This window comes from Notothenia rossii (assembly GCF_949606895.1).
Source record: "Notothenia rossii genome assembly, chromosome: 6".
In the NCBI taxonomy this organism is placed as follows: Eukaryota; Metazoa; Chordata; class Actinopteri; order Perciformes; family Nototheniidae; genus Notothenia; species Notothenia rossii.
In genome coordinates this window covers 30,752,779-30,775,205 of record NC_136909.1, presented here as the reverse complement: position 1 = coordinate 30,775,205, position 22,427 = coordinate 30,752,779, and the positions used below count along the sequence as shown (strand labels likewise).

Here is a 22,427-nt window from a genome sequence, read left to right as displayed (position 1 = left end):
AAAAAGGGAGAACATTTGCTAGAAGAGAATAAAAAAAAGCAGCTGTGTTTCGCAAGGCTAAAACGGAGAGTAGAGAAGGCTCTGTCAAACAAAACCCAGCAACATTAAAATATGATTGATATGAAGAGTTGAAGGTTATACAATATAGTATATTTCTGAACCTAACCAACTACTTGTGAAATTTGGAATGCGTGTGGTTTGTCAAAAAAACAAACAAAAACTTACTGCAATCAAAACATGTACCCTTAAATACGACATGGGACGTAGCATAACTACATAGTACTGTGTCCAGACAAGAACATTGTTGTTGTCTTTCGAAAGCTCTACTGCAGTATTTTCTGTGCAAAGCTTTAAGGGGGATTGAAAGACTTATAGCCATGGCTGGGTTTAGAAATACTCCTATAATATGCATATTAACGGTGGTGGGTTTCTTTCTATGAGGAGAAGATTATTTGCTGTTATCAAGCAGCTTAGACTACCAGCACCGATCACAAACTCCATCAGCTGATAAACAAACCAATCGTCTGCACTTCTCTGGAAAAAGAGTGAATGTAAATAAATCGGAGCTGTTGACACAGGCGGAGAGTGGAGGGGACAGGTGCCACAATGACACCAGCGACCTCCAGGGGATGTATGCATCCCATAGCGGTATCCACTTTCAAGATGGACACTGGAGGGGACAAACCAGTTGGTCCACACCCAGGGGTGTGAGCACAGCAGCGTGCCGGTTGGCCACAGCCAGGGAAACACATGTGGTTTTAAGGCAACACATCACATGCATTGTTTGGGAACCTTTTGGTAAATCAAAACAAATTGTAAAAATTGTTTTGTGGTGAACGTCTCCCTTTTGAAAAAACATGCTCGCTTTCTACTCCGCTGGGCTTATTGTTAGCAGCGGTGGATGCAAGCAGCATTGGCATTCTTAAAATGTAAACTAATATTTATAGCCCAAAATAATTTATTTGCCTGCATTTAACCAAGTACGCCCTGCTCTTGGCCAGGCTTCCTCCTATTGGCTCGGAGTCAACCTAAAGTGTCCTGCTAATCCAACAGTTGTCTGGCTACGCTTAAAGTCACCTCTGAGTCCAGCTCTAGCACTCGCGTCAGGAATCCACAGGCTCTTTGCATACCGAGTGGCCGGATATCCTCTGGTTAAAGAGGGCCCTCTAAGCCAGGGCCATGTGTCGGTCGACTGGGGAGGGTGACAAGGGGTAGGGGTGTTTGGTTCTGGCTGGGATGTACAGGCAGTACTTTAAAAAGGACTCTAGAGTGACATCAGCATCACTTTGAGTTGACACAAAACGAAGTGAGAGCGGCCGGTTCAGGTTCCATAGAAACCCATTCCATTTTCCTGCAGATCTCCAGAGTCGCACACTGCGCCGGCTAAAAGTGCAGTTGCTCCTTCTCCAAGCCCGCGGATCTGTGCATCCTTGAATGGCTTTTGTGTTGCTGCCGGGGCAGAACAAAGTAAGTTCAGGTTACTGCACTCCTCCCGTTATTGGCCCACATTGTCTCTAATTATTCTAGCAAACATTGACACAGCATGTGTGGTCTCACCTTTATACCCCTTCCCCCTCCCGTGCTTAACAGAGTAAGAAAAGACAGAGAGAAAGAGACCGAAAAAAACAAGACAGAAAGAACTTATGAAAGGGAGGGGAGGAATAATAAGACAAAGAACTGTACTTGTATTCACTGTTTTGTGCTTCATTATGATGCAATTATAAGTAAAATTGCCTTAAGCTGTACTGAGAGGCTTTGTTTGTTTTCTTGTTTTCAAGCATTGTATACTTGGGGGGTTTCCTCACCTTTCTCCCATGCAGCCTCTCCTCAGCTCGTGAGAGAAAGAAGGCACCATGCCAAATCAAGCTCTGAATGCATGAGCAACCAAGATAAAACTCTGACGTTTTCTAGGATGCAATAATCAAAAACAGAAAAAACAGCCACAACTTTAAAGCTAAATCCCACACTCTAATTTGAATTCTGAAGCTTTCCCGTTGCCGGGGTGCTTCCAACTCCGACTTTTGCAAAACAATAATTATGAAGAATGTATGCATCAGTAGCTTACCAAATCCTCTGTCCATGAGCTTAGCTCGAGGCAATGCTGCAGCAAAGCTGACCCAAATATGCTACATGTGGTTTGCCAAAAGGAAATGGCTTGAAGTTGGGCACGATGATGGTCTGGTGTAAGATCAAATTCAGGAAAATATAGAAATGGTCTGAACAGGAGAGCTGTAAAATTGACGCAGAGTTTTGTTAGTGTTGGGTAGCAGTGCTATAGAAAACCTCAGAGTGTGAAGCCATTACTGTGAAATTCCCATTAAAGTCTTTCTGAGCAGATCTATTGCAGATTTTTACTGGAAGCCATTAGAGCAAATGGACTGACTCATCGGTTAGGAAGTAAAGCTGTTTCCTCAGATGGGTTTTTAATAGTACAGTGGACTGAAAAAAAATGAAAGCTCATGTTGTGTTGTTGTTGCTCCATCACTGCAGTATGCCACTTCACTACAAAGCATGTTACTGAAGCTTAAACCTACAACCTTCATGTTTGGGTGGTACTGTAAAGTCCATTCCTGCAATGAATGAATTTTTTGTTTTAGTTTTTCATTTGCTTAGCTATGGTTCCTTTGCTGTGTAAATGCCTGGTCAGAAATCAGACTGGTTTTTTCAATAGTCATCCCCTGGCTGCAGCTTCATATTTATTGATAGATGACAGTGGCATCAATCTTCTTATTTAACCCACAGCAAGAAAGCAAATAACAAACCTTTCTAAAAAAAACTTTTTCTAAAGATGCTTGGACCAAAATAAATATGAGCTTTAAATGTTGCGTAAATACATCTACTATATACAAATTACTACTCCTTCGCATTCGTTATACGACACAGAGTACAATTGGCTAGGCCACTATCCAAATCTCCGAGCCACATCCCTGGGATATGTTTACTTCGAAATGCCTGCGGGATGCATGTCACCCCAGGGGTGACAATTTGACTTTGTGACATGCCTGTGGGATGCAGACAGAATAGCAAAGGGCTGTACAGGCCGTCTTTTTTTGTCATTCCCATCTTCTCCCACCATATCTTTCCTCTCCCTCAAAACAACATTTTGAGAAACTAGATTCTTGACATGTCCATGGATAAGTTATCATTAGGGAGCTAGTGCGTTTGCACAAACTGTCCATACACTGCCAAGCGAAGAACAGTGGAGATCTCCGTGGTGCCTTTTAAAAGAAGAAAATGTCGCTTTTACATTCAACAGGAGGATGAATCTGGATAAATATAGAATAATGGGTGAGATTGAGAAGGCACAGTGACATGAATAACAAGGTTCTTCATGTCACTGCACAATTTGATCATTCCTTCCCATTTACCCTCACATCAATGATCTTTAATCTGAGTTTGAAAAAATGTATGATTGGAAAAAAAGGAACATAACATTTTTAACCTGACATCAACATGCGGGGCGATGAGTGGTGAACAGATGGATTGCAACGGGACTGCAATGGGCACAGCTGCCAAGGAGTAATTGTCCTGACCTTTTCATATATACACTCAGGTTCATATTGAGCCAGGGGGGCTTTGGAAGGTGGGGATGGCTGGGGTAGGAGGACTACAGGAGTGCGCATACAGTTTGCATGACAGAAAATGTCATATGCATTAACTTAACTGACCGCGGCGTTTCAAGATGTTATCTCGATGAACATGTAAGTGATCTACTGTAAATGCTTTACTGTATAAAGGTAAAGGCTTTGGTGTGCTCTTTCTACGGCTGCCACCTGAAATTCAATGATACGAGTTATCCATCAGTAGACTTCACATATCTTTTTTTGTCAGTAAGAATGCCTTACACCTTATTTAATAGTGTAGCAGGTGAGTGCTTCCAATTGGTTTTATTTCTGTAAGCAGTGTTTCCCACAGGTTGTAGGCTTTAAATCTTAATGGTGATGACATGGCAATTTACATTCTCAAAGCATAGTTAACATGAGGGGGTGCTCGCTTAAAGCTGGTCGGTTGGGTCGGAGAAACATTGCTCTTGAGTACAGTACACCTTGAGCCGCCACCAGCACTACGTATGCCCAGATTTGGGGGAAGGGTGCTGCAAAATTGACAGCCGGAGCCACAAGCCAACTACAGCGTTGAAATTGAAAAAGAGTCGAAACCGAATGTGCTTTTTGGTGTAGAAGAAATCCAGTTTAGATACTCTTATACTTTCACTGATACAAAATATAATTGGGGTTGTTGTTATTTGACTGCCATGTCCATTTTGTAGGAAAAGTGTAATTGGTCGGTTTGAAAGCCAACATAGTGGTAGCACTTTGGAATAAAAGTCAGAGCTGCAAATGGGCTTTACAAACTGATTTTAAATTGATCAGCCAAAGTTATTATAAATTAAAGCAATTCAAATCAATTGTCATCAGCACAGAATGTAGAGCTTTGCTTGTAGAGTCATGGTAATGGTGCTTAAACCATTAGATAATTAATCCATTAGTTGGTTTTAAAAGTTAATTATAATTTTTTAATTTATAACCGCTTTCAATCATGACACATGTAAGCTACTTTCCTCTGTGGAACATCACTATGAATTAAATATCTTTGGGTTTAGGACAGTTGGTCAGACAGAACAACTATAAAGTGTTTAGTTGGGCATTTTCCAGAATTAACTTTTCATAGAAAAATAATCCAAAGATGAACTGCTAAGGAAAATAATTGGTAGTCACAGCACTACATTGGAGCTCTGGTAAGAATTGTGTTTTGTCTCAGTCCATTCCAGTACAGTGATTAGCTGGACGGTCCTATGATAGTCATGAATTGCTATACTCCACATGCTAGAAACAAGGAGGTCTCCTCTTTACAACCAGCAACAAAGGCTTTGTGCTGCAACCCTGACTTCCAAGTCTGACCCAGGATGCACAAGTTAAAAGGCCGACCTCCGATTGAACTCCAAATAAATGAAAGTGCAGCTGTTTACTGCTAATTTAAAATCAAAAAGGGGCTTACAATCACAAAACAAGGGCCAGGAAAAAAAGGACTTAAATCAGAAGCATGCAAATAACCTTTGGCAAACCAAATCAACATCAGTGAATTATTGCTCTGCGCTCTCAATGAGGGAGATATTCTCCTGCAGTGTGTCTCTCTCAACTGTCATGGGAGCTGTCAATGAGTTATCTGCCTGATGATCATGGGGGCATTTTGAAAGTATCTGTAGTCATGCTTGGTTTAACACGCATTACAAGAAGTGTACACTCTTTGCCTCACACAAACACACACAAATACGCACACAGGCAGTGTATAAACTTTACAAAGAACAACGTCAACTCTGTTCCACCTGTTGTGTACTTAAGGAACGCCCAGTGGATTAACCTATCTGCTGAAATCAGATAAAAACCATTTGCCGTTCCAAGTCCTCCATCAAAAATGTAAATAAATCTCCTTTCAGCAGTATCCTACATTAGCATAGTGCCATGAGGTTAGCCTTTGCCTGTGAGGTGTTCTAAACTCTCTGGCTTCAACATAACTCTCAAAGTATTTTTCTCACCGTGCTTGTGCAAGTGAACACCTCCACCTTTATTTGCATGGGAGTGGATTTAGCTCGAAGGCCTGCAATTACATCATCATTCAGTTTTGCAGCGCCCCACATATCGGGGCCGGCATTACTCAGAGAGGCCTTTGAAGAGTTTGGCCCAGCCCTTGCGCTCTCTCTCTCTCTTTCTCTCTCTTCTTCCCTCCTCCCCTCCACCACCCCCTCCCTTCGGCACTGCCTTTGATGTTAGCGCGTGGAGTTGCACCAAGCGTCGCGGCCTCCCAGGCCTCCCCGCCTCGCCTGATCCTATCTGCTCAGGCGGCACATTCATGTGGTTTACACCCGCAGCACGACTCCCGGCAGCTATTCACCCAGCCCTGCAGGCCCCTCCCTGATCAGGGTCCAGGGGCTGGAGAGGGATGCAACATGGCCTGAGCAACCGGCGGGGGTCGAGGGGAAGGACAGGAGGAATTGTGGAGGCTTTATCAAAGCCCAAGGCTGTACTACAGAGATTTTATTGGCAGGGTATGTTAGTGAAGGCACTATATTTGTAGATTCATGAAAGGAAAAGTCACACCTGACCTCAAGGGATTTCTGGAAGGCTTTGAAAGTTTGAATCAGAATGCCTTGGCAGAGTCTTACAGAAACTGTGATTTAGATATCCTTTAAAAAATAAATATAGTTATTTCAGAGAGCAGTCTTTAGGCAAATAAAAAAAGACAGCAAAGAGAAAAAGAGAAAACCCTGTGCGCAAAATATCTTCAGCATACCAATGACACAGAGATTACATAAAAAGAAAGCACATTTTTCATTTAAAAAAAATCTAGGGCACAACTATAGGCAACAGGAAAAGGAGGAGTTGGGAAGCTGCAGTGATATATCTTCACCGGAGCTAGAGGACATGCAGCAGTCTAATGAGAAAACGATGCAGAGATAACCCAGCATGTTCTAGACCGACCAAGCAAGCCCAATCCATCATTCCTCTGGCCCCATTGTGTTACAGCAGCAGCTTCCTTATTACTTTAACAACTACCTGCACACAGACACACAGCCTCTAGAAGCCATTGTTAGATGTAGTGTTAAGGCAGAGATGAACATGATGGGGTCAGAGCTTCCACCTGAAACTGATTTGTCCCCATCTGGCACCCCTGTAAATGACCTTTGCCACGGTTGTGTTGGAATCCATTAAGGGAAACGAAAAATGGCAGGATTTCTGACAGAGGGCCTGTCAGGTTAACCCTCACAATATTAATATGATGCATTAGGGCCGATGGTGACAGTGTGCACAAAATCAGCAACGGCTACCTAGAACGATATCAACTGAAACACGGGCTTAAACCTATGAGTATAAATCAAAACGACAAGAGGGCACAATCTTCCTTCATTAAAAGCAACGTTATATTTTGTAGGTATATGAGGCTGATACTTATGTAAGGATGTACACAAAAGAAAGAACTTTGAACCCGGTCTTCTTGAACTTGAGCGAGTGGGATGGAGCTTCTGATAAGACCTTTCTTTTCAGAAAAACAAATGTGAGTAGTGAGAGGACTGAGGGCACACGGATCTAAGTATATTAAGAGGTAGGAGGAGAAAGAGGCAGATGGAGTGTAGTGCTCCGAATGAGATGGACTCCCAGTGCAGCTACCTTCCTAGTCTATTGGCAAAAAAATACAACAAAAGGAGAGGCTGGCGTTGTGGCCTTCCGCGTTTAGTCAGCACATTCCTGGCCGACAACAAAGCATGCCTCTGCCTGGATGAACCACTGTGAGCATTGTCATTTCATAACCCTCGACCCCTTATCCTTTGTTTTGCAGACCCTCTGTGTCAGTGGATAAAAATATGGGTTGAGGGAATGGAGTGGGTCTTTCAGCTCTGTTTCATCAAACGCAGGGGCTAGTCAGAAAGAAAGGGAAAAAAAACGCTCCAGGCTCTTTTTCATCTTTGACTCGTTACAAATGTGTTTAAAAAATAACTCCAGTGAAGACAGGCTGAGTAACGGGAAAAAAACGTATCAACTGTCAAAGCGTGACATTATCTTATTGTACATTTCCCAGCACTCATCAGAGAAAAATTACAGCCTTGGGGCAAAGATTAATTAATATTTCCTCATCATTTAAGCATAAAGCAGAAGACAAACACATGACGTTCATACAAATGAGCTCGGACACATAATCAATAGCAGATCAGGAGGAGAGCGTCATGGGGGAATAGGGTTCCCCTGGGAGAGGCTTGGATAATGGAGAGAAAGCAGCAGCGAGCACCAGCGCTGACTGCTAATCTTTCTTTGAGTGGAACATCAAAGGTCGGCTCAGCCACTCAGCCCAGTGGAAACTAACATAGCTACTGGGGCCACCAGTACCAACTTGCACTCGTTCCAGGTGGAGCTGAGCAGATTGTTTGGACAAATTATGCAATTTGAAGATGTTGAATCGTTGTGGGAATATAGGCAATTATCATTCTTTTTTAAACTTTTTTTGGCTTAATAACTGACTTAATGTATTGATTACTTAAAATATTTGTTGACATGCCGTTATTTGTAAGATTACAGCAAATGAGGGGGAGGGGGTCAGGATACCAAGCAGAGTTGGGTGTAAAGGCCCGGACACACCAATCTGACAACAAAGAACTGACACATACAGACCCCGACAGTTGCGTCGGCTCGCGTCTCTGCGTTTTGGCCATGTGTCGCACTGGCACACACTACAAAGACTTCAGCCGACGGCCAAGACGCACGTAGGAACTGCGCATGCGTGAGTGGCAATAACTCTCCTTACCAGCAGGCGGCGGTAGTGTGTATTCGTCATTCAAAAGAGGCAACAACCGGAAGACAGACTGAGTGATACACAGAGAGAAGAAGAACAGACTGCGTGATATAAAAAAACAACAAATAGCGTTTGCGTTCCATTTTCACTCTACAACGAGAAGCTCATGGGGCTTTCCAGAACCTGTGTCGAGAGCTGGAGTTAAATGAAATCTCAGATTTGCGTTCTTAATAGTTTGTTTAGGTCCCTCACTTCCGTTTCCCTTCTCATGCACTGATTCGCTAGCTGAACAGCCAATCAGAGTGATTTCTTTTGCCGACTGCCCGCCGATTCAACACGCCGGCGGGTTTTCGGCCGCACTGCGGCTGGGTTAAATGCAGAGGACACATTTAATTTTAATGTATGCGAGTACTGAGACAATAAATAAATATAAATCATAATAATATGCTCTTTCTGCGCTTCTGCTTAACAGCGTGTTGTCAGGTGTCTCGAATTCGGAGCGTGTTATGAATCCTTTTGGAGAAAATCTTTTTTTATAAAAAAAGATCTCTCCGCACCGAATATTCACTGCTGATTACTACCGAATATCCGAAGCCTGAAAAATGGTATTCGGGACAGCCCTTTTATCCACTGCTGTAAACACCATGTCAAACCTCAACTAAAACTGAATTTCTTATAATGAATTAGTACATGCTGGTTGAGAAGAACTAGGTGTAACTCTCACTTGAAGTCATACACATACATGCATTATAGGATGAATAACACATTTTGGCTACACCAAAAAAGAGCAGACTGGTGGTGGTGGTAGTGGTGGGTAAGTGTGTGTGTGTGTGTGGGGGGGGGGGGGTGTCAAGCAAGAGAAAGAGAAAAACAGTTTAGTCTGTTCTATTCCGAAAAGGGGAGAAAGGCAGCCTCAAATTACTTTGGCTGGGACATGAAAGTGAAACAGGGTGGCGGTTAAGAGACGATAGCACTTAAAATCCAGCTGCGACCGCCAAGCCAATAAATGGAAAAAAGTAGGGAGCAGTACTTTTAACCTTTTAAACCAGCGTTTGTGTACTGCTACTGTTGCTTTGGCGCTGGGAGTGGCCCGGTCCCTGGCACCTCCCGTCTGGGCCCGGCCCATTATGGCCTCTTGGGGTTTCCAGCCTGTGGTGAAAAAAGCGTACTGGATGCCTTAAACCACTAAAGCTCTCATTATAGTCTAAATGCAGCGCGACATAACTCTTGCCAGCTCCAAGGTAGGAGCTCCAGTATTTAAGCTCATCGTTGTCTTAGCTCAAAACCACGACTTTCCCCCCTGCACATCCAGTTAGAAAAAAAAACTGCCACTTCCACAGAACCACATCACGAAGTCTACCAGCTATAGTTACTGGGACCTCATGTGCATGGAGATGAAGTTCAAAGGTGAAACAGCTCATGGGTGTTGGGAAACTATATCCTCTTCTTCCTGTCACTGGATTCAGGGGATGTCCCTTCTGGGAGGAAGTAGGCGAAAGCCACATTATTCCCTCTGGTTCTGGCCGACGACAATATGAGTTCCATCTGGTCCTCTCGATGCCCCTGCCACGTCCCTGCTCTTCACTCACATGCTGACAGCACGGGCCCATTGGAAATCAGAGGCAGATGTGCACTCATGCAGTGCATCGCGGTTCATCTTGCTACAGGAAAGACAATTTTGGCGTCCGGGAGACAATAGAAAATGATGAGAAGCAGAATGAGGGGTTGTGCATTGTAGAGTCCATTCAAGAAATCAGATTACATCTTGTAGCATAGTGCTTTCAGTATCATCTGCTACTCGAGGTGGCCATCTTCACACCTGGGTGACTCAATGAAAACCCCTTTATCAGGGGACAACAACAAAAACAGTACTAATATCTGGCTTTTGTACTCAGTGGGAAAGGTTACAATCGCCATAAATCTATCGATCATAAATCTATCAATTAGATTTAGGATTTGAAAATTATAAAAGTAGGGTGATCTGTCTCTTCAATTTGTGTCAACCACAGACCTTATTTCGAGCTATTTTCCAAAATCCTATGGAGAAATTGCATTGGTTTTTGTCGAAGGAACCGGAAGTGGTAAAATGCTAACTTACTTCCGGGTTTTAGGACTGTGGCAAATATACAGTATGTGATGCAAGTATAAACAAAAATAGGTAAAAAAAAAAGAAGGTAAAATCACTTGACATCGGGTGTATGATTATAACTTGTAAATTGCAAAACATACACTTAATATACTCCATTAGGTGACCAGACTCCATTCAGACAACTGTTATTTTACCTCGCTGATCTTTGTTGAACACACTTTCTTCAAAATAGTCGGGAAACAAAATTATGAAAATCATCTTTAAAAACGGAAAGGTATACTTGTCTACTTGTAAGTGGAAAGAAGCATACAGCTCTTTTTAATGGATGTTCACAGTATACAAAAACTGCAATTACACATTGATTTTGACTATAAGGGGACAAGTTGGTCATGCCATTATTTGCCTCATTTAACAGGCTTAGGTCAAAACTGCTGTTACTATGCGGAAAGGTTTAGCAAGATATCCATAACTGTGATGTTATGTAAAGTATGTCCAAGTCCTCCTTACCTTTGTGTCTCTACCAAAAAACTATTTATTATGGCCCAAAATGGTGCTGTTTATTATGTTATTTAACTATTTTTATTCTGGTAGTCTAACCAGGGAGTCTTTAAGTCAGGGACAAGACGTGAATACAATTATCAACATGTCAGGATGGACAACCTGCCAAGTACCAAGAATCAGAGTTAAGAGCCAAGGATGTAAATACACTCTAAAATTGTCTTAGGGAAATGCCTGTTGATACACAAACAAACACAGACATAGTCTCATGTCTTCACAGAGTGATTTAGGGATTGATTACTTTGCTATTAGCGAGTTGAACTGGAACAATCAGGGAGCTGGTTTGGGAAGCCTGGGGTTTGGCACTGTGGCCAGATCTGTGTCGTCATGCTTCCCCCCTTAGAGCAGAGGGAGAAGCAAAATAAACTTAATTTATTATTTGTGCCCCCCCCCCCCCCCCCCCCCGGCAGCGTTTGCCACTTTTTGCAGTATACGGGCAGAGCTGAGTGTTAGCTTTAGGGAATTAGCAAAGGCAAGTTGGAGTGTATGAGCGGTGATCGTGGTTTGGTCCTTGCTGAGGAAACTTGCCAAGCCCCCTCTTTCCCCTGTATTTGAACCGATACCTGCTGAGGTCTGGCCACTGCTGTACACACAAGGTAACGCAAACCCCTCAGGGCTCTGTTCAAATAGCAGAAGAGAGGACTAGAAGGCACCATAAACCTCAAGCACTCTGTTCAAATGAACACGAGATGGCAAAGGCCTTGTAAGTGGGAAGAAAAGTCGACAAGTGCAATGGCTGCAGAGGTCAGTGCGGACAACTGGATGCACAGGAAACTGAATATTTATGTTCAACCTAATTCCAGTGTAAAACTATATCCTTTACAACACCACAGCAATTTCCCAACACGTTCCTGCAATGTTATTTCACAAGTTGAAAATATGCAAGTAGGGAATTTGATACCAGTTGAAAATTATACTCTTCAGGTTGTATGGTTGTTATTCATTGTCAGTTTCAACTTCCATAAATCTTTGATAGAATAGATGTTGTAAGAAATTCAGGGGAGTGCGTCGTGCTGGACAAACTGCCCCTCATTATAGCCTGACAAAATATAAGCTGCCTCTAAGTGGTCAGAAGCTATGTTAGCAAAGAAAGCAAACCTAAATAGATGCGGTTTGCGATGTAAAGCTGAGGTCTGACATTTCTGTGTGGTTACAGAGTGGCGCCAAACGGCCATCACTGTGTATAAACAGGGGCATTTTTTGTGCTGAGTGTCCCCTCCTTTGATCCCCACATATCGTCTTTATTTCAAAGTAAGAGGAAAACAAAAATATATATGTGCTCTGAAAAGATGCTGCTGAGTGGGTGATACAGACATTGCTGCAGAGAGATAGAAGGAAGGTGGTGCGATGTTTTTAAAATACAAGCTCAACATATTAAGAGAAAGTCAAAAGTGATACAGACATTGCTGCTGAGAGATAAAAGGAAGGTGTTGCGAGATGTTTAAAGTACAAGCTCATCATAATTAGAAAAAGTAAAAAGTGCAATTAGTCGCCATCTGAACCCAGCTAACTCATGGTAGCGTGATGCAGAAATTCTACAACACTGTTGAGGTTTCTTGTGATGCAGCCCACCAGTACGCACTTGACGCAACATGGTGAACTTGCTTAAACTCAAATGTGTATTTGCAGCATATAAACAGCCCCCCCACTCCTCAACTCTCTGTCTCGCTCACCACAGGCTGCATTGTAACCCGGCCTCCCACCACAGACCAATGATCTCATGGAGCTCAATCTTTTCTTATGTCTGAGGTCACACTTCAGCAGATACTGACGTTCACACGACCAATGAAAACAATAACTCAACTGCTGTGGTTTGGTCAAGTATTCTTCATACGGTGACACCTCAGTGTTCATCTTGTGATGTTCCAATGTCAAACTTCACATCAGAAGAACCGTTCATAATGAAGCGCCATTCAATCAATCACAAGGGACTAAACTTGTTGACTCAACTGTCAATCACAATCTTCATCCAAATTAACTTGATGTGCATAAAATACAGTTTTATAGATACCTCCAGATATAAAAGCAACCACTTCAAAGGGATGATATAAATACTGATATAACTTAAAGTGGCTTTCCAACATTTAGGAATAGTTTATGATTCCATTATCAATAATAACCAGAACATGCTTAAGGTCAGTAAATAAAACATTTAAATCTGTGGCACATGACCAAACCCCAACACCTTTGCTGCCTTACAAGCAGTTGCCAAGCAGATTGGGCAAGAATTATAAAACTTCAAATAAACACTTGGTTCTGGGGAAAAGCTTCATATAAAAGTGACTTGTGGATCCAAGCATAGCCAGCTCTAGCCAAGTGCACTTGTCATGTTTGGGGCCAGGAAATGAAAGATGGAAACATGGAGTCTTCTTCCACAATGACTACTTGTTTATCTATTGTTTGCATGCGTTTATAAAAGACTCATAAAATGGTTACATGTAAGGCTAAAACAAAAAACATGCTAGTGTTGATGACTGCTACATAGTAACAGCCTCCAAGCGACGGGACTAGTGGGTTAGTTTACACTTAGCTACAGTCAATACAAATAAACATATTCCACTAATAAAACCAACAATTCACATTGAAAACAGCATATTAATCCAAAACTCGCCACTGGATATGAAATACAGCCAAAACTAAGCACAAATAGCAGCCTCATAGCCTTGTTGCTGTTGTTACACGCATGAAACCTGCTCGGTAAAAGTTTACTAACTTTGTGCAAGCAGTGGGAGGTTCGTTACTTTTTAGGGAAGCTTCCGAAACGCTCGTGTTTCGGGATTAATGCAATTAACCGTAATGTGCACAAGAGAGCTCCAGACATCAACAAAATAACCTGCAAGAGCATGTTTTCCCTGTGAATGAATTCCACAAGATAGGAGCCATCTTGTGACCGCATATGCTTGCAAGCTTAGTACCATCCTCTCTCTCTCACACACACACACACACACACACACACACACACACACACACACACACACACACACACACACACACACACACACACACACACACACACACACACACACACACACACACACACACACACACACACACACACACACACACACACACACACACACACACACACACACACACACACACACACACACGCGCACACAATATACAACTATTGTCAACCACCCAGCCTCTGTGGAAAAAGTTTTTAAAAGGGCAGCTTGATAAAATTACACCCCGCGTCCCGGTAGTATTGCTCGGGACTGCTGCTCGTCATTCCCCCCGTAAAGAAACAGACTTTACACGTACTTGAACGATCTCCCCCTCCGCGCTGATAGTGGCTCCTGCTTTGGAGAACCGTCCTTGCAAACCAGTCGTGTACGTAGTATAATCTCCATTGGGACTGGACTCGAACAGAACCACTTCCACAAAGGCAGTATCCTTGGCAAAAACCGTACCAAGAGAAGCGGCAACCACGAAGATCACCAGGACCACCGCGTCGGGTACACGATCTGAGCCTCTCCGTGGTAAAATCATCATCTTGCCGGCTGGATCTTCGCCGATCGGGACATAATTTCACACGGATTTATTAATCGGGTGTAGGTACTCGATCTCAGGTCTACGCGGGCAACGGGCGATGCGTCAAAAAAAGGCAGAATTGTGCAATAAAAGCTGAGCCTGGGCTGGAGCGTGTTTATTTCACCACTGCAAGCCTTGTCAATTACATTGCCTGCAAACGCTCTCTCTCTCTCTCTCTCTCTCTCTCTCTCTCTCTCTCTCTCTCTCTCTCTCTCTCTCTCTCTCTCTCTCTCTCTCTCTCTGTGTTTCTTTCTCACCCCCTCCTCCTCCCCATTCTACAAAGCGGATCTCCTTTGATCTCAAAACACGTGATTATTTTTTTAGGTTTTTTTTCTCTCTCTCCCAAAAGGGATATATCCCCACCCACCAATCTTTCTGACCCTCTCCGTTGCACTCCCCACTCTGGAGTACCAGCACTCAGTTAAGGAGGCGCCGCAGATTTGGCTGCTCTGCAAATAGGAGGACTTGTTGTTCGGAATATACTAAAGTCACACGTTTCGGTTTGAGTAAAAATATTTTGTATTGGATTGATTGCGAAGCAGAGGCAACGTTTGCTCTGTTGTTTAAACAGCGGGTATGAAAAGCCACCCAGTGTCCTTTTCCCACGAGTTTGACACGTTTTTGGCTGCAGTTCCACCTTAAAATAAACATTACCCTCTTCAGGACGCTTCATGATTTAACCCGGCTAATTTTTCAATCTGATTCAGATTTGCTCACCTAGAGGTCACAATATAGTAAACAGTTTGACTATTTTCATTTTCATTAAGATTTATATAGTTAGATTTTTTTCAGGAACATGTATTTTGATATATATATACATATGTTACCAAAAATCTAATATTTTCATATTATTATCATGTTTTTTTCCCTTCCAATCTGCCTTTCAGTCATTAATTCAAATTGTTCTATTGCACATGAATTAAAGGCAATCCACATGCATATATACTTAATTTCAGCCATTTTACAAACCTCTTATGTTTGAATGTAATTTGACACAAACAAACAAACTGTTGCTGGTTTTTTTATGCAGAATAAGACAATTATTTCTCAATCAGTCTTTGTTCAGTATAAAGAGTCTATTGTGAAACTTCCACGCTGAACAGTTTCTTAGGATCTTCTGCCTGGTGACTTTTTTCAGCCTGTCAGACTGCTCATTATGTGTCATTATGTCTGTTCTTTATGTGCAAATAAGAACACTGTGTCTTTAAATGACGCTTAAAGAATAGATACACACAAACACACACACACAAACACACACACACACACACACACACACACACACACACACACACACACACACACACACACACACACACACACACAGAAACAGACACAGACACACACACACACACACACACACACACACACACACACACACACACACACACACACACACACACAAACTATCTTTTAAATACCACAATAGGTGATGATTTGAATCTTTGTGCAACTGAACAACTCATCAAAAGAGCTCATGGTGCCATGCAAGGGATGACGAAACTGTACATTGGTCTGTCTTTAAGTAACGAGACTTGAAGATGACAGTGGACCTGCTATATGTTTTCAGTTTCACCCACAATGGCTTTTTTGTTTTTACATAATAAGGCAAAAAAAATTGAAAAATACCACTTCAGAAAAGCCTGTTTCCTTTAGTTCTATAAAAAGTGGACAAATGAAGGGTGAGCTCTGCACAGTGATAGATTTAAAAAAAAAAGCCAAGAAGACAAGGTCTCATCTTGCTGTCAGCTGTGTGGCAGTGTGATAATGAAAACCAACTGTGTGGACTTTTTAGGTTCAAGAATGCGGAGAAAGAAAGCGTGATGGTCAACATGTGTTCGGACTCAAAGAAATAAGAAAAAGAAGGTGAGGAGGAAAACAATTCAAAGGCGAAACTCAAAAAGTTATTCAGCGCCTCCAGCACAACAATAATTCACTGATCACATTGGACGTCACTTTGTTTCATGAATCCTGATTCACACCACATGTCCAATTTCTGTCTTCTGACAATTAACGCTCTGTTTCAGTTTTTCTCAGGCATGCACATGGGGTACAGATACATTACATAAATACTTACAAGAAGGATGGAACTTTAAATGCACAATATGCACTTTATCAGCTTGCTAATGGACATAAAATGCAAGAAGGCAACAAGTGATAGGAATCCAATTACTCAGAGGGTCTATTTCCTCTTTTATTACAAGTCTGCCCTCTGCTGGTCCATAGGAAAATGTAAATCAAGTAATCTTTCATCTTTCATGAAAGACATTCCGAAGGCAAGTTGGATGACAGATTTTTTTAATGGCCCTCTGAATAAAATTCTAGACCAAAATTGGCCTGGACCTCAAATAAATAGGGTAAGGGACCATTTTGACTAAATGTTTATTGTAACATAATGCACACATTCTTTGTCCCAGTGAAAACGTTAAAAAAAATGCAAAGTTGAGCACATGGAAAGGCATGCTGACATGACTAGGCGTTGGGTGAATACAAATAACATAACACATAAATACAAAAATAATATTTTGCTAATTATTTTTTGGGTTATATATTACGTTCTTTTTATTGATTTAAGATATTTTAATACCAAATAGTATGGCCTTACTTTTAGATTAATAAATTAAATACCTTTTGATACTTTTTGTATGGATATGCAGTAACACTGTATTTACAGGTTTTGCTATTATTTAAACAATTACCTGTTTGGGGACAATCTGGCCCTTTGTTGTTAAACATTTTTTCTTTTTCCGTTTCCTTTTTGACAAATTGTTCCCCTCTTCTCATGAGGTTTTCATCTGGCAGCAGCTGTGGATCCTCTCCTGACGCCCCACTCTCCTTCTGCATCAGTGTCTAAACTCAGGCCACACTGAGCAGAATCAGCTGTCCACATGTTTAGGCTGAGAGAGTGCTGAGGATGAGAAGGACTTTGAGAGAGGATAGCTGGCCATAGTTGTGGGAAGTTTTCTTTTTGTAGTTAAAGTCATAGCAGTAAGATTCATTGGCTAATTATGATGTTTCATGTGATATTAAATGACTGCACCGCTAATTTCTTCTCTTTTAATATCTTCTCGTTGAGTCAAAAAGTTTCCTTCTGCTCTGACAACAAGTTGCTAACTAAAAAACAATTGGTAACACTTGCCTTTCAAGAGATAACTGTTATTAACAAGGAGCTTGTTGATTGTATCATTGATATCATTCAAATTTTGAGGATGCTATTGACTTTATAGTTGCTCAATTGGAAGATCCTGGATATGTTCATGGTTACTCACCGCTCGACATATACCTAAAGCAGGTGCACTTCATTTTTTAGGGAGGAAAGCTGGTCTGTTGTGTTGGATCTCTCTGTACCAATTGATCTTGTGAGCACAAACAACCCAAAATGTGGGAATGATTCAATTAATTCATAGCCACAAATGACAGTTTGTGCACACAAATAAATAAATTGTGACATTGATTTATTCAATCTTAAGCTCTATGGCTATTCCCAAACTCTCTAAATTCTAAATGTATTTTTAACAAGATTTCACACAATCTTATCCAAAATGAACAAGCATTTTTAAAGTAATCTAATTTGAGTACTGGTTTTTAAATGGGAAAAGAAAATTGAAAATAATTGTTATTTATGTTTGTGGATTTATGCTAAACGTTTATCCCTATTCAAAGCCTACACCCGAGCTACTTCACTCTTTAACAGATTTCTATACATCATTATCATATAACTGATGATACTCATTGCCTGTGCAACCCCCCCTTCCTGCCTGTCGTTCTGAATACAGATCTGTCCTTAATTGACGTGCCTGGATAAATAAACAAATATGAAATGAACACAAGATCACGGGTTACTAATAATACCCAAAGGGAACGTTTGAGTGTGGTTGATCAGTCCATCAGTGCAGAACTATGCGTACCAAGTGGGCTCCCAGCCTCTGAATTGTCCCTTTGTTGGCATGGTGCTGACGTTATGTTTTAATGAAGAAAGGAGATGATGAGAGTGGTAGGGGTGGGGGGGGGGGGGGACATTTACATTCATGGCTCCCAGAAGAGTGCATCACTGCAGCATATTATTACATAAAGCAGTTAATGGGCCTCACAACCAGATTATGGGAGATGCTTTCCCTCTGATGACACAGAACGATGATGACTATTCGCATTATGTCACTGCAAAGATCCCAGCGGGAAACTCTCATGAAAATAAATTTGACAGAGGGGGAAAAATACCAGCACTGAGGGAGGGATGCTTGACAGTACTTTGAATATAATAATACAAATGTTATTAATGGGTTCCCAAATAAGGAAAAGCTGTATGAAAGGAGTACATTCAGATTTTTTAATGAAGTCAAAGTTCCAATTACTCACTACATTCAATAAATCCTTAATTGAAAACCTGACTTAAAGAGCATCTCTCTCCTCTTCCCAATAATCTGATATTCGAATGCTAAAAAAGTGAAAACCGCTAGCTGAATCCATCGAATGTTTCCTGTATATTGAACAAAGACCAGACACCTGGGGCCTCATTTATAAAGGGATATACGCTCAAAAAATGGCGTACGCCAGTTTCTACGCAATGTTTGCGACGGGTAAATATGCGGTCCTCCACGCAAACTCTAACCCATGCGTACGCACTAAGCACAAAAACGGGAAAAGACGAGAAACTGCTACACTGTTGGCAGAAGGAAGAATGGAGAGAAATATGTGGAAATAATACCATAAATAAAATGTTACCTCTCATTTATCATATATGAAGAATTCATTTTTAAACATTGATTAAAGCCAATCTTAAAATGATTAAACAAACGCCTATTTGCTACTCCTCAGTGCACACAAAAACATAACTTGGAGAAATAAATAAATACTGATGTTATTAATTTGATAAATGTCTGGAAGCCGTACATTAGTACTGTAAAAAGCACGACCAATCATTTTAGCAGGCCCGGCTAAAATAATTGGATGGCCTGCCTGCATGTCAGCCTTCCATCTGTGCACAAACTTATCTCGTGCCCTCATTGGTCATGTTGGTAAATATGTTACTTTGTTACATTTGTTTGTTATCACCAAAAATGTGTTCCGTGAAAGTAAAGCAAGTTCATAATTAGATAGACATCGGGAGGTATTTATTTTCGGTACAGTTTATGTTAAACCGTTAGAGAGAGTGGCACACTTGTTAGCCTGTTCCATTCTTCTTCGTTTTCCGAAGCCGTGGCTTGGAAGCATAATTGCTTCGTTTCTGAAGGAAGTGACTTGGTAGTACGCGACTACCAAACCAGCATCCTCGCGATTGAGAAACACCCAGGTAATCAAACAGGGGGGAAAACACAGAGACAGGAAGTAAAAAGAGACATTACACAGGGAGTGAAGACTTTTCAAAATAAAACAGGGAAACAGACAGATCGTGACATTACAAAATAAAACACAGACCAATCATGACAGTTCCTCAGAAAAAAAACAGTCATGTTTACAGATATGTGACCAAGGATTTTCCAGCCGATCCAAGAGGCTTTTAAATGTATTATTTAATCATTAATGGTCACAATGGCTATAAGGACTCAATTAAAACGGGGAAATAGAATAATAAGTTAAGGGATCAAAACACTTTGGTAAAATGCAATAACACGCAGTTGAACGATCTGGACGAAGTTTATAGCCTGATTAATATTTGTCTTTCTCATAAAAACTATAGCATCAATATGTTTTCCAATTTTCGAAAGGCTCATAACTAAATGTTACAAGCTTTGAAGTACCAACTATTCAGGGGCTGGGCCCTTTCCTGGTCAGACCGCTCCTCGGATCTGGCTCGGGGGTGAAAGTCGACTTTGAAGTGCAGACTATACCAGGGGGAGGTATTTCAATAGGCCTCTAGTTCAGACGAGGGCTAAAGTTGCAGCCGTAAGGGGGAGGGAGAAACCGAGAGAGGGAAAGGAGCGAGGAAGAGAAAGAGAGGAGGCTTTTGAAATGAGGCACCTGTACGTTTGAGGCTTGCAAGAACAGGTATGTTCCCAGGGGTTAGGGGCTTTGGAGAATTCAAAGTCATTTCAGTCAGCTCCAACGCTCATAATCTGTTCTGAGAAGTGAGGAGGATAGGGGGGGATATGATGTTGATACACTCACACAGGCGTGAACATGTTCTCAAAGGACTGGATGGATGGATGGAATCTGTGCTCACACATGCACACACACACACAGCAACAAGACAAAAACAGAGAGTTATTTAGACTATTGTGGTGGAAAAATAATCTCATACACCCAAAAGGAGCTGAAAACTCCTATTCTCCTGACACACTATACAGATAGTATTTAGGTCTTTATTCTGAAAACACCATATCAAAAATAAAAAGGAGAGAAAAGTTTTTGGCTTATCAACCATCAAAGAGTAAAAGAGTGAGTAAGGTTTGCCTTGTGGCGACATTGTGAGAAAGAAACAGGAGATAGATGATGACCCCTTAGGACGTGTCTGTGTGCGTGTGCGTGTGTGTGTGTGTGCGTGTGCGTGTGCGTGTGCGTGTGTGCGCACAGACAACAGCAACTGTCTGTTTTGGTAATTTTTCACCCACTTTACTGGACAAGACAAGCTGTTCCTGTTTCAGTCTTTATGCTAACTGAGCTAAGTTATCCCAACCGGCTGCGGGCTGAAGGTTCATACCTACACAACAAACATTTATGAGTAGTATCAATCTTCTTAACCAACTAGAAACCAAAGATTTCATACAAAGTCAATCTATTCCTATCAAATTATATTTCGATATTTTGCTTGGGAGTTGGTAAAAAGCAAAATGTATGCAAATGTTGCTCCGTGTCTGTTTGCTAACATGTTAGCTTTTACAAGATTTTAAGGTCAGTGTTTTATTATAGTTTTTGGGTTGCCTTCAAGTTGCCATCTATTAATTGATACAACTTTACTAGTCAAACTTTTTGGAGTGAAAAGTATGCCACATTCCTCATTTCCAGCGTTGGGACCAACGCGGCAAAAAGTAACGCGTCACTGTAGCGCGTTACTGTAACGCAACAACTTCTTCGCTGTAACTAATAGCGTTACTAGTTACCTATTCCCATTAAGTAACGTCGTTATAGTTACTGTGATTTAAATGGGTGCGTTACTGCGTTACATTATTTGATGGAACTGGATTTCGAATCTCCCTCCGGATGTAACTTACAAGCGAATACAGCGATTTCCTCTCACAGCACCATATACAAGTGAAAGTAACCAGAGAGGAGTGATGATTGGTTAAGTGGGGTAACATTTCAGGGTAAGCCAATCAGAGACAGAGTTGGGCGGGTCTTGCCTTATGGGGAAAATACACACACGAACACTTGCTAATGCTAACACACACACACACGCACACGCACACCCACACACGGCAACGCTCACCACCAGCACACACACAATGGCAGATGCAAGTATCAGCGAGAGCAGCAGCGCATTTGCAACTTGGAAATATAACCACTATTTTCAATTTGTGGGGATAAAGGAAGCAAAAAATATTACGGTAAAATGTAAACTGTGTGCCGGACAGAAAGCATTGTCCACATCGAATAACAGCAATTCCAATCTCCTGAAGAACCTAAGTAATGTACATGGGGCCAGTGGCGGGTGGTGGAAAATATTTTTGGTGGGGCTGTTGATATAGTGAGTAAAACAATTTTTGGGGGAGAAATGACCCCTTAAATTGGGACTTCTGTTGATGTAATGGCCCCATAAAATCGTGGTTCTAGGGCCAGGAACAACCAGGCTGAGTCGGGCTGAGTGTGCTAAACTAACTGGTCAAGCCAGCCTCCACTCGGGAAAACCTAGTCAAGCCAGCCCTCACGTGATATTGCGGTGCGCGAATATCCTATGCATTACGGTAGAGTAAAACAAAAATCATCCCTCTGTGTTTAGATGAGAATAAAACAAAAACTGTCCAGTATCAAAGACTCATTTCACTTCAGGGTGATAGCAGGACATCCCTGTCCCCAAAGGTCTTTTATTTTGAAA

The 22,427-nt window shown here is 41.7% G+C and overlaps 1 protein-coding gene across 1 annotated transcript in view; it reads right to left on the bottom strand.

The window, feature by feature from the left end:
- The window catches only part of znrf3 (zinc and ring finger 3), a 67,449-nt gene extending 52,773 nt beyond the window's left edge, over positions 1-14,676 (bottom strand). The window contains 1 exon segment of the mRNA XM_079689196.1: positions 14,192-14,676. Coding sequence (XP_079545322.1) covers positions 14,192-14,422 — 231 coding nt within the window. The 5' untranslated portion in view covers positions 14,423-14,676.
- Between the last annotated feature and the right edge of the window lie 7,751 nt (positions 14,677-22,427).